General features: G+C 37.6%; 1 protein-coding gene across 1 annotated transcript in view; it reads left to right on the top strand.

The window, feature by feature from the left end:
• The window catches only part of LRRK1 (leucine rich repeat kinase 1), a 2,417,153-nt gene that overhangs the window by 1,910,443 nt on the left and 493,960 nt on the right, over positions 1–12,750 (top strand). The window contains 1 exon segment of the mRNA XM_044078686.1: positions 10,033–10,202. Coding sequence (XP_043934621.1) covers positions 10,033–10,202 — 170 coding nt within the window.

Genomic DNA, 12,750 nt, shown 5'->3' with positions numbered 1-12,750 from the left:
ATTTTAAGTAAGAGTAACCCAGAACTCAGATATTTACATGTTGCTCCTATCCACAAGGGACAAAAGTGCAAAGCCAGACTGAATGTGTGGTTTCCCATCCATTTGCCTGGATTGTGCTTGACTAGAAAAAGAGACATAATTTACTTTATGTGAAGAGAAGATGATTCCAGAGAAGTGGCATTTTCTGTGGTACATGTCCATCCAGCATGTTCTTTTTGTGTTGCAGAAGAGATTAAGATCTCTTGAGCAGATATTTTTAAACCATGGGACTTCTGGAGCTGCACTAGGTCTGCAAAAATGGGGTCAGACGAGCCTCTGCAATATATGCAGAGATTGCCCCTCAGTAGCCTGTGAGGGTTCCACTTGAAATCATCGAATGTTCAGAACATCGAAATTCTGATCATTGAGACCAGAACATCGATGTTCAGAACATCGAAGGTTCAAAGTGGAAGTGCCAGGTAAGTAAAAATGTAAACTTTTGGGTGTATATGCAGGGCAGCAAGGTGCCCTGCATGTTGTATGTGTGTGTGTGCGTGTGTGCGTGTGTGCGTGTGTGTGTGTGTATGTGTGTGTGTGTGTGTGTGTGTGTGTGTGTGTGTGTGTGTCCTCTGAGTGCTGGCATTGCAGGTAGGGTACGGAAAATCTCCCGTTTAGAGCTACTGCATATAAAGGTAAATGGGAGATTTCCCTTACTTCACTGTAGTGCGATCTCGGAGTTGGAATATTAAAGCATAGCCTCCCACATGGGGGGTGCAGGGGGCGAAGCCCCCCTGCATAAAATAGTTTTTGAAAGTTTATATCTTTTTCTGTGGTTCACTTTGAACCTTTGATGTTCTGAACATTGATGTTCTGGTCTCAATGATCAGAACTTCGAAGTTCTGAACATTTGATGGTTTCAAGTGGAACCCCTGTGAGATACTAGGAAGAGGACAGAACTTTGAGAAATTCAAATTGTGGTAAGTGTTTGGAGAGGTGCATACCAAAGGGAGCATTGTACTGAACGACTGGTCTAATAAGTGCCAAATTCAATGGAATGTTCACATCCCTAGACCTAGACCTAGACTCCATACCTTTACTAACAAGCTACACAAGGAAGGAAGATTTTCTTACAGTACAGAATATCTGATTATCAAAAGGACAGTTCATTGTTTACATAGGTTCCCAGGTCCCTTACTACTGATTCAGTTTTCAGGCATATGCTGTTGATGTGGTTGTTACAAGGGGACATCATGCTTGCAAAAGAATAATAATATACTTTTTTGTGTTTACTATTAGGCCATGGTTTTGACTCCATTTGTTTATTTTAGAGCCCCTATTACAGTCCTCTACAAACTTGGTCATTCATAAGCTCTTAACATTAGCTTTGATCTCCATGAAGTAGACGACAAAGTGCATACGTCCTTAGGTATGTTTGTAAATTCTTTTTTATTAACCCAGTTGCTCGTACTATCACTTGTATGTATGATGTGAAAGATACTCTGATAAATACTTGAAGGAAAATAATGTAAGCTTTCATAGGCAATCAAAGCTGGCTACAGAGGAACTAAAGGAACAGGCAGGAAACTGAGGAAATAATATTTGGGCAAAGTTTTGTTTCTACGTAGCACTTGAGAGTTGGGTTAAATGGATGAGGATACATATTGTAATGAGGAACAATGTCTATATGGTTTGAAATGCTTGCAGCTGTGTATGTCAAGCTTTCACTAGCCTGTTTTCTCCTAATGCTATGGGTGTGCTTGTGATTGTTATAGAGGGATTACACTGCACACACCTGAAGAACTAGGTAGTTTCTTGTCTAAACACATAGTACATTTTTTGTATTGTGTTAAAATGTTAACTGGAATGGGTACACCATAACTTTGAAGATGAACCAGCCATCATGCTAACTGCATGTGTGACACTTTTTACTTTTTAAACATTTTTAGTTAAGTCCCTTGTGTGCTTCTCAAACCACTAGTGTGGTAGGAGCGGGTTACAGCATCCTGTAGGGCGGCACCTACAGAAGCTAGGCAGTATCTTTACATCATAGTCATGGCAAAGGTACATTTGTAGAAGGAGTTTTGTTGTGATATTTGTTCATAATTACACCACTGAGCTTGGTTGAATGGGTCCTGTTAGTATTCAGGACTGAAAAATCCAGATAATTGTTTAACACTCTTAAAGCCTTGAATGTGAATCATTTGGTCATAGCAAGGACAGCAGCCAGACAGATTGTTTCCCATGAGTGTTGCATACATTATTGAATCAAGTGTCACAGGGAATGTAGTTCATAGGTAGGTACTAGGCTATTGGCCCTAGGGCGTATATAAGAATAGCCAAAAAATGTACCCTGGCTTTCACCACCCAAGAAAATTATTTGCCTGTGCCCCTGTCGAGCAGAGCTACAGAAGTGATCCCTGGGGTGAATTTCTCATTTCCCATTTCCCATCCAGTCATCAAGATTTTTCTTGAAGAGTGCTAATGAGGAGCTCTGTTTGACATAGATAGGTAGTCTGTTCCAGAGTATGGGAAGTCTCTGGGACAGGAAACTATCCCTCCAGCATGTTCTGTTTATTGTGGTGACAAGGTTTAGGTCCCTAGAACGTGTAGCTCTGAGGGATTGGGATTTCTTTAAGTGGAGCATGTCCAACAGCTCTGGGTTTGACATAGCTTTGTATGTTAGGCAGAGATCGCCCCTGAGTAGGCGATATGGAGTAAAGCTGTAGTTTTTTTAGACGGTCTGCATAGGACATCTGTTTGAGGCCAGTAATCCTCTTTGTGAGGTATTTCTGTGGTCTTTGCAGTTGTTGTAGATGTCTTGTGAGGTACATACCAAAAGGGGCGTTGTACTCTATAATGGGTCTAATGAGTGTTGAGTAGAGGGGAACAATGACCTCTTTTTTTCTGGATGAGAATCCTTTTGTGATGAGATGAGCCATGTAGAAGGATTTCCTGACCACTGTGGCAATGTGATTATCAAAGGAGAGACTACTGTCCACCTGTGTCCTAAGGTCTCTTATCACATTTTCGGCATTAAGTAGACTACCAGCTATGTGGTAGTTCATGGGTGCAGAGTTTTTACCAAAGGGGATGACAGTACACTTTTTGGCATTGAGCTTCAGGCCATGGCTTTGACACCAGGTATCTGTCTCAGTGAGGCCCTTTTGTAGTTTGTCCACATCGTTAGGAGTTTCGATTATGGCTCCTAGTTTGCAGTCATCTGCAAACTTGGCTAGCCGAAGACCTTCTGTGTTAGCCTGCACTTCAGAGAAGTAGATACCAAACAGGAGAGGACCCGGGACTGAACCAGGTCCCCTCCAAACCCACTGACTTCAGTCTGCAAGTTGCTTGATCACCATTACTGCTTGCAGCACTTTCACAAGGAGCAGGAGGTAGTGGTGGCAGTGAAGAGTGATTCTGAAATAATTTTTGAATGTTAGACTAAATGTGATCCCTGATACTTTGGACATTAAGTGATCTGAATGTAGGCTAGCCATTGAGACTCATGGCTGTGCCACTTTCCCACAGATGTAAGATTGTCATTATAAGGTAAAACCACTTCTGTTCTCCTGAGGAAGGTAAGCCATTTTGTTGCCACCTCCTTTTCCAAAAGGTCACTGACACGGACTTGATAAGAAAAGGATTTTTGTTTGAAACTGCCCAGCTCTGTGCTTCTGGATCAGCTGTCTGCAGTCGTTTTTGTGAGGACAGGCCTCTTACAACATTATTTTCTGTTTGTATATACGTGTCTGTATGGAGGGTTTCTGAGACTATGTATGCAGGTGTCTACATGAGTAGAAAATGGTCAAAGTAGAACTCAAACTGATTGGAACAGCTAAAGCAATAACAGGCATGTTATGCCTGCATAAGTCTTCCCAGAAAGGCAAATTGCACAGAACCCACAATGAGCAAACAATCACCATCTTGAAAAGTAATTTAGCAGAAAAAAATGCCAACCCCATCAATGCCACAAGTACAAAATAAATAATTAAACACGGTAAATCAATAAAATGAACACCCAATAATAGCAACACTCACCCAATTTAGATGCATTGGTAAAACTGTATAGAATTGAAATAAAACAGACATTTAAGTAAATTACCTCATCAGGAATAGTAAGAGGCATTGCAAAATGTATAAAAAATAACCCTGTGATGAAATTCAAAGCATAAACCTCACGCACAGGAAGTGAAGCAGTGCAGGCAGAGACAGGATGTCTATAAAGTATACATGCAGAAAAAAGCAGCAGTCCTTATATCAGCAGAAAACAGAAAGTCACACTAACCAAAGAGGTATACATTTAAATGTTTTACTGTTTGAATAAAATACATATTAAATATTTTTATCATTTGCAAAATCACCATGAATGCTCAATTAAATAAAGGCAGCAAACCTTCATCAGCCAAACCGATTTAAGGAAAATTAATTATTTTGTCCTTGGAGTTGCCATCAAAATGATACCCCTTGTGAATATTTTTTTAATGGTGTGTTACATGGAAAACAGTAAAATCTTGTCAAACACTGAACTACTGATATTGAAGCCTGCTCATCTGGATTCGTTCATCTCCAGGTACTCATTTAATAATGTGTTGTATTCCTGTTCCTAACCGGCTAGATATCAGTTACCTGAAGCTCTGAAAAAAGTATTTTAAGCTGAACATTTGAACCAGCATTTTACTGTACTTGTCCATTATTAATCATTTTTTCATATTTCAAACAAGAAATAACACATGACAAAAAAGGTGAATAAAATAAATAACTGAATAAACATAATACAAAATAAACTGCAACAAAAATACTTAAAACTATCTTTCTCATTTTCCAGAAATAATCCGACAGAGAAGAAAGCTGTCAAAATAAAAAATATATATTAAAGTTTACCATATGTTGTAGTTACATAAATGCAATAATGATCCACATCATTATATATGTTTAAAAATAAAGTATACATACTTTTAGCTTTCATTATTTGTAATGTCTAACACAGTAGCATAGCTAGGGTGGGGTGATAGGGGCAACTGCTCCAGGTGCAAAGTGTTTGAGGAGGGGGAAACACAATCAGCCATTCACAATTACTCTTTAATGCTTAGCAGCTTTTATAAGCCGGTATTGCATTTGAGGTCAAACCTGAGTGCTGTGCTGTTCCATGTTTGGTGTAAACTGTAGCAACTGCTTCCTACACTGCAGCAAGCAATTTGCTATATTTTAAAACCTTTCCTTCCTTTAAACTAAAACCTGGGTGCTGAATTGCTCACTGTGTGTATTGCATTTGAGGTCAAACCTGAGCACTGTATTGCTCCATGTTTGGTGTAGACTGTAGCAACTGCTTCCTACACTGCAGCAAGCAATTTGCTGTATTTTAAAACCTTTCCTTCCTTTAAACTATAACCTGAGTACTGTAGTGCTCCATGCAGAGTATAAACTGTAGCAACCATTGCATAATTGTATAAAGTGGTTTGCTAAAGTTTAAAAGAAAAATATATGTATATTTTTTAAACTAGAATTTGGAGGCATGAGAGTCAGGGTGCAGATTCAGAACCTGACTGACTGTTGCATTTCAGTAGACCATGTACCTGATGGCAGACTGATGTATTTATTTATTTTTGCTCTTCAGTACTGTAGCTGTGTAGAAGTATTTTTTATTTCTCTTCACTTGAAGAGCTGAGAGGGTTCATTGGACCGGTACAGACCAATTAAGACAGCTGTGCCTCTGATCAAATATCGCTTGCATTTAATTAACATATGCCTAAAGAAATGATAGAACTATTGGCATAGCAAGATATTTCCACAATGTAAAAAATGGCCTATATTTTGTAAAGGTTTATTTTATTTATTTTACATTTGTTAACTGGGATAGTCCGACAGGACACAGGTCCATTTTCAGTGGAGGTCCGGGGAGAAAAGCTCCACATGTGGATAGTTACATAAGAGTTAAACAGTAGCAGTTTTATACAGTCACATATAGATACCAGTACAGAAATTATAGGATTATATGCATACTTGGAATACATACATACATACTTAAACTTAACATTGTAGTTGTCTTGTTCGAACTTAGACATGTTTAGTGGTACAAGGCTGAAAAAGGTAGCATGTCATTCAGTAGTACGATACATATGAGAATGAGACTAAGTCTGAAACACTGACTATTTTACACATAGCCAGGTAGTGAAAAGAGTGGTAAGCTGGTTAGTCAGCACAGCCGGTGACTTTTTAGGAATTTTTTGAGAGAGGTTTTAAATTGGTTAATAGTCTGGTTTGCTGTAAGTTCGGCAGGGAGCCGATTCCAGATTTTTCTAACAGAGTTGCAAAATAATGAGTCACCTGCTGAGTTTGTAGATTTAACAGTTTGTGCCAGTATTTTGTCAGAAGACTGGAGAGTTTTTAGGTTACTGTAAGGGGTAATTATATTTTTGAGTATGGGTGTGCTTTCGGGCTGATGGAGGACTTTGTGGGCTATTATTAATTGATTATACTGGATTTCAGAGGGAAACTCTAGCCAGCCTAGGTTAATACAGTGGTGGTTCTATTTGTTGAGCCTGTGGCAAATCTGACTATGGTGTTGTAGCAGCTGTTGAGCTTATTGAGGTCAGATATAGTCAGGTTTGTACAGATTGGGGAGGCATAAAGAAGGGTTGAAAGTAAATGTGTTCGGGCAATAACTGTCCTAGCAGTTGGGGTTAGAAATGCATTAATTCTATATAGAGATCCTAGCTTTTTGTTGACTGTTTTAATGGTTTTGTCGATGTGACTGTCAAACTTAAGGTTATTGTCAACAATTACACCAAATAGTTTTGTATTACTTTCTGGGGAAATTATTGTGCCATTATTAGATGTTATGGTAAATGATGGAAGTGTAGCTTTCTGGGTGGGGGTGAAGAGTACCAGTTTTGTTTTATTTGGATTCAATAGAAGATGCCTGTCAGTGAGCCAGTTTTCTACTACATTGAAAGTATTTTGGGTTAAGGTCTGCAGGTCTAATGGGGAGGTGGCAGAACAGATTAGGGTAGAGTCATCTGCATATTGAATGCAGGTTACTTTGGGGATGACTGTATGAAGATCATTAATGAAGATGTAAAATAGGAGAGGTCCTAGTATAGACCCTTGAGGAACTCCAAGGGTGACTGGCAGTAGGAAAGAAAGGCTGCCCTTCCATAGCACAGCTTGTTGTCTGCCACTTAGGTAGGACTGAAACCAGCGTATTGCTAGGCTGTCTATGGCAAGAGGTTTTAGTGTTTGAGTGAGTATCTGGTGGTTTACCATATCAAATGCCTTAGATAGGTCAAGAAAGACAGCAGAGGAGGGCATATTATTATTACAGATTTGATTTATTGTCTGAGAGAAGGATAGAAGGTCTGTGGTGGTACTATGGTGGGGTCTAAATCCATGCTGGGAGGGAGCTAGGAGATTGTGCAAATTGAGGTAATGAAGGAGTTGCTTGTGGATACATTTTTCCATAATTTTAGCCACAGGGGACAGAATGGTGATGGGCTGGTAATTTGATAGATCATTGGAGTTACCCCCTTTATGGAGAGGAATTACATAGGAAATTTTTCGGATGGAGGGGATATATGCTTCAGAGATGGTTCTGTTAATTAATATTGAGATGGGATATGCTATTGTATTTGCAGCCTTTTGAAGATATTCAGCCGGGACTAGGTCTGCTGAAAGGGTGGTGGGTTTCAGTTTCTTGATTAAGGATCGGATAAATGCTGTGGGTACAGGTTGAAAGTTAAAGGATGGGTGGGTATTGGATATGGGGTTAATAAGGTCAAGGTTGTTGGGGCCTAGTTGGTTGGCAAGGGATTGTATAGTTTCCGTAAAGAAGGTGTTGAAAGTGTTGGCAATATTTTCTGGAGTTTTTTGGAGGATAGACGCAGGGGTAGGGGTAGTAGTGTTACCTGGATGGAGAAGATTGTTTAAGCTGGACCAAAATTTTTGTGGTCGATTTTGATGTTTATGTTGCAGGTTACAGTAATAGTCTTTTTTGTCTAACATTATAGACTTTAGTATAATTTCTTAGCTCTTTATACACTAGTTGATCCTTAGGGTTTTTATTGGTTTTCCAAGATGACCAGGCTTTATTTCTATTCATGATTTTTTGTCTAGTTTCTTTGGACAGCCATGGTGCTACTTTTTTCTTTGTTCTGATGGTACGGGTGGGTGCATGATTGTTAAGGATTGTAAGAAATGTGGAGTTAGTGTGATACTGCCTCGTCTAGTGGGAGTAGTTTTAGTCTGTTCCAGTTACATGTTTGAAGTTCTAATTGGAATTTGGTTTGATTGAAGCTCTTACTGTTCCTGAGAGTTCTGAAGCTAGGTATTTGAGGGATATAATTTTTTTGTCTGAGTATATATGTTAGGAGGTGATCACTTATTTCCTCAGGTTGCTTAAAAATAAGCAAAAACATACAAAATATCCACAAGCAGTCATTATTCAGTATAGTATAAACATATAGAAATAAAGAGGGCATTTTCAAATTGTAGCAATGCCCTCGGGGCTGGGGAATTGTGATGCCAGAATACCTGATATTCTAGGATTTCCCTGTAATACATTCCGGTCACTGTGTGTGTGTGTGTGTGTGTGTGTGTGTGTGTGTGTGTGTGTGTGTGTGTGTGTATATATATATATATATATATATATATATATATATATATATATATATATATATATATATATATATATATACAAAGATAAGGATCTGGGGTATAATAAATAAAATAAGTTGTACTTTTTTGGTGGGGGGTATACAATTACAGCAGTGTTGTTGGTCTTCTGAAAGGAAGAGTTGTAGTGATAGTACTTTACCCTAGGTCAAGTTATATGTTCATCCTCTTTCAGTTTAGCTTCATAGGTCAATCATTTGATTTTAATAATTTTATATCTTTTTCTCTTGCCTTCCATTTGCTGATTTTAAGCAGTAATATTATTTGTTTATTTCATGGTTTTAATCTTTTCCTAACATATTTATGTGTTTTGAGTTTGATTTAGGTCAGGATGTTAGGTTGGTTGTGAGACCTATTTTGAATCTAGTTTGACAAGTTTAACTTTTTGTTACTTATAGCAAACAGATTTGTGTGTGTGTGTTGTGTGTGTGTGTGTGTGCGTGCGTGCGTGTTATTTCAGCCTACATTTCTGTTTTGTGGTCAGATTTAATATTTTAGATGTCAGCTGTTTTTTTCTTTGATGGTTTTCATAGTGTATTTCCCACTGTACTCCATATAGATTATTTACTTTTATATGCTGTACTACACCTATTGATTTTTGTTTTATATTATTTACACTTTATACTAAGTATGTGATTTTTATTCCAGACACCAAAATGATAAAAAAACAAAAAAAAGTAAGGAACGCATATATACATGCATGTATATATAGCGTCTATATCACTTAGCCCAAAAAACTAGTAGTTGAATACCTTTTTGTCGAACCCTATCCGTCGAAATCTTAATCCATTAAATGTTCATTTAAACAAAGTTTTTCCCAGGGAAAGCATGCAGTGGGCCATCATCAGGAATTTGCCCTTTTCCACACCGTAGTACGATCTTAGAGTGTGTGTGTGTGGGGGGGCATAGGTGATTTTTGTGGCACTTGCTTGGTTGGCCAAGCATTTTTTTTCCCCCTGGGAAAAATTTTGTTTAAATGAACGTTCGAGCGATTAAGGTTTCAATGGATAGAGTTCAACAAAAAGGTATTTGATGATTAAGTTTATCGACAAAGTGATATAGATCCATATATATATATATATATATATATATATATATATATATATATATATATATATAATGTGTGTGTGTGTGTGTGTATATACATCTATATATATATATATATATATATATATATATATATATATATATATATATATATATATATATATATAATTTGCACAAACACGCATGCACACACACACAGTACAGTGGCAGGGAGGTACTGAAACAGGATGCATATAAAGAAATCAGAATATTGTTATAGGTGCTGAATTTTCATATGTTGCTGACATCGCTACCATTACAAGACAGAAGAAGATTACATTGTTAACTGTTTCATTTCAGCTGTTTGAAAACAAACGAGGTGCTCCATCAGGAAGGCAAAGGCAGAGTGTAATTTATAGTTTTACAAGTTATCAGAGGAGAAACCGCTGTAGCACCTTTAGAGTAAGAAGAAATCAAACCATCTACTGGCAAGAAGGCCTGCTAGTAACATTTGAAGGCGGCTACTTAAGGTAATTCAATCTGTACTTTTTTTTTTCTAACTTCTAAGCAGTATAATCTAACATATGAAATTATGTGCACATCTTTCTTTTCTCATCTGTTTACCTTTGTGATTTATAATTCAGAACCTTGTCTATTACACGATTTATATATTTTAGCAAGAGAAATGAAGATATAAAATTAATGAAAACAAATAAAGAAATGATAAATTCTACTTGATAAGTGAATTTTTGCTAGTAAAATAATTTACAGACACATAGTCCACCATGATTTTTGAAGTAAAGTTAGATCCTCTCTTGTACTAGAAATTAACAGCAATGAAAATCATAATCAGAATTGTGCTAATGATTTGCTGCATACATTTGTAAATAGAGCTGGGTATGTAGTGTAGTGAGCATGCTCAATGTGCTGTGTAGTCCAGAAATGCACAAAGTTCTTACACATATGTGATCATCATCAGTTGTAGAGTGCAAAGTGTTGCAAACTGTGCTGTGCATAACCACAGTTCGGGTCTATATCAGAATCTCAGAGACGTTTCAGCGAACGCGTCTTCATCGTGACATGCTGAATAAATGCACTAAACCACGATCATTCAGAACAGTGATTTCTTTCCATGGGAAAGAAATCGCTTGGCCTTCCATTTTAGTTTGCTGTTTTCTCCAGTGTAGTGTGATCTCGGAGTTGGTATATTTAGTTAGGGGGGTGTGTGGGGCACAGCCCCCCACTTTGTTTTGTTTGAAGTGATGTATTTGTGGTTTGAGGGCAAGCAATTTCTTTCCCAGGGAAAGAAATCTCTGTTCTGAACAATCGCGATTTAGTGCGTTCTTTCACTATGTGTCAATGAAGAGGCATTCGCTGAAATGCCTCTTCAAGATTTTAATATAGACCCCCACAATTCATATGGTTATGCTATTGTGTTGTTTGTGTGTGTGTGTGTGTGTGTGTGTGTGTGTGTGTGTGTGTGTGTGTGTGTGTGTGTGTGTGTGTGTGTGTGTGGTGTATTTCTTTGATGGATCTCTAATGGTGGTTATGGGGGGTGGGTACTTCTGTGACAGTAGTTCTCCACCACCCTTTTGGTTAGAACATAGACTAAATGGCTATGTCTGCCAGATCACCAGCTCAAGCATGGGCTGTGAATGTCTGTTCTTTGATAATGGTACAGTGTGTTTGAAAGTGGTCACCTAATTCCTTTCAGATATGATTCACTGACATATAATACTTTTTACTGCATGAAATAATATGTAGCAGCCTTGGGCAGGTCGTGAGCAATCCTCAGAAAAATGTTACTACATGTCTGATTAACTGTGAAGTGAAACCCACACACAGAGTACAGTGGTCAGCTATGTATTCCAGCCCTTACATTCTGTATATTTGATTTTAGATGAGTAGTGGGTGGGAAGAGAGTTGAAGTAACAGGAAAGCTGATCGGTGATTTTAATTTTTTCAGAGTATCTATACTAGCTGTTTTAGCTGCAGTATTAGACATATTCCTATTAATGTAAGTTGTGTCTTGTATAGTTTTCCAGTATTTTCTTGGCTGAAACAAGGTAGTTTATAATTTATTTTGCAGGAAGAAGGATTTAGCATGTTTTATTTCTAGCTTCCATCATTGTCTTAATGCAGTGAAGGAGTTTAAATACTAATCATTTAGAATAGCATTCTAAAGTGCCCAGGATTTATTCCTGTCCTTGAGAAGTTTTTTAATCACTGGATTTAACTGTGGACAGTTTTGAATCTTTTAACAGATCATGTTACATACTAACTGACTATAATTGTTAGATATTATCTGTAAAATTGATAATTTCATTGATTACCAGGATATGTGTTTGATAAGGCCTTTGTTGTTGTAATAGCAAAATGGTGAAATATTTTATACTTTTTGTAGTTATTAATTCTGAATTTTGTTAAATGTTTTGAGCCAAGGATAAAGTTTGTATTTTTTGGATTGTAGTTAACTTGTGATTTATTTTTGTGTGTCTGACTATTTGCTGCCTCTTCAAATTTTGGGTCAGTCATCCGGGTATATATATTTGTACTGCTGCAAGCAAGCAGCTCCTGCCAACTTGAGTAGCCTGCCCTGTAACAGCTGCATATAAAAATGAAGTTGCCTGTAGTTTGGAAGAGATCAAGTATGTATAACTAAGTTTTGTGGTGATATTTACTTTTTCATGTAAAAATCAGAGAGAGAGATATCTCATTTTTTGAAGGCTGCTAAAAATTAAATCTTCCAGATAAGCAATCAGTGTTTGATTTGCACACAGATCATTTTGGTGTTTGCTGACATTTCAAAATTCTGATATTATACCTGTTCCACATCCATCAGAGGACATGCAGGGACTACTTGCATAATGTAAACCAGGCGGAGATGTAACTAGCTGTTGCTGTACCTCAGTCTGGCTCCCCCACCCCTGTGTGGGAAAAAAATGTTGTTTCCTTAGACTTGAGGAGTAAAAGAAAAAAAACTAGGCTTTTCTCTGTTTTAAGACTCTAGTAAACTGCTTCCTACATTTTTAGCAAACAGCTGCAACAGTATATACCACATAGCAAGTACTACAGCAC

The sequence above is a fragment of the Protopterus annectens genome, chromosome 7.part1 (assembly GCF_019279795.1).
Source record: "Protopterus annectens isolate FY-2018-M chromosome 7.part1, PAN1.0, whole genome shotgun sequence".
NCBI classification, from domain to species: domain Eukaryota; kingdom Metazoa; phylum Chordata; order Ceratodontiformes; family Protopteridae; genus Protopterus; species Protopterus annectens.
This window is presented reverse-complemented; position numbering and strand designations above follow the sequence as displayed.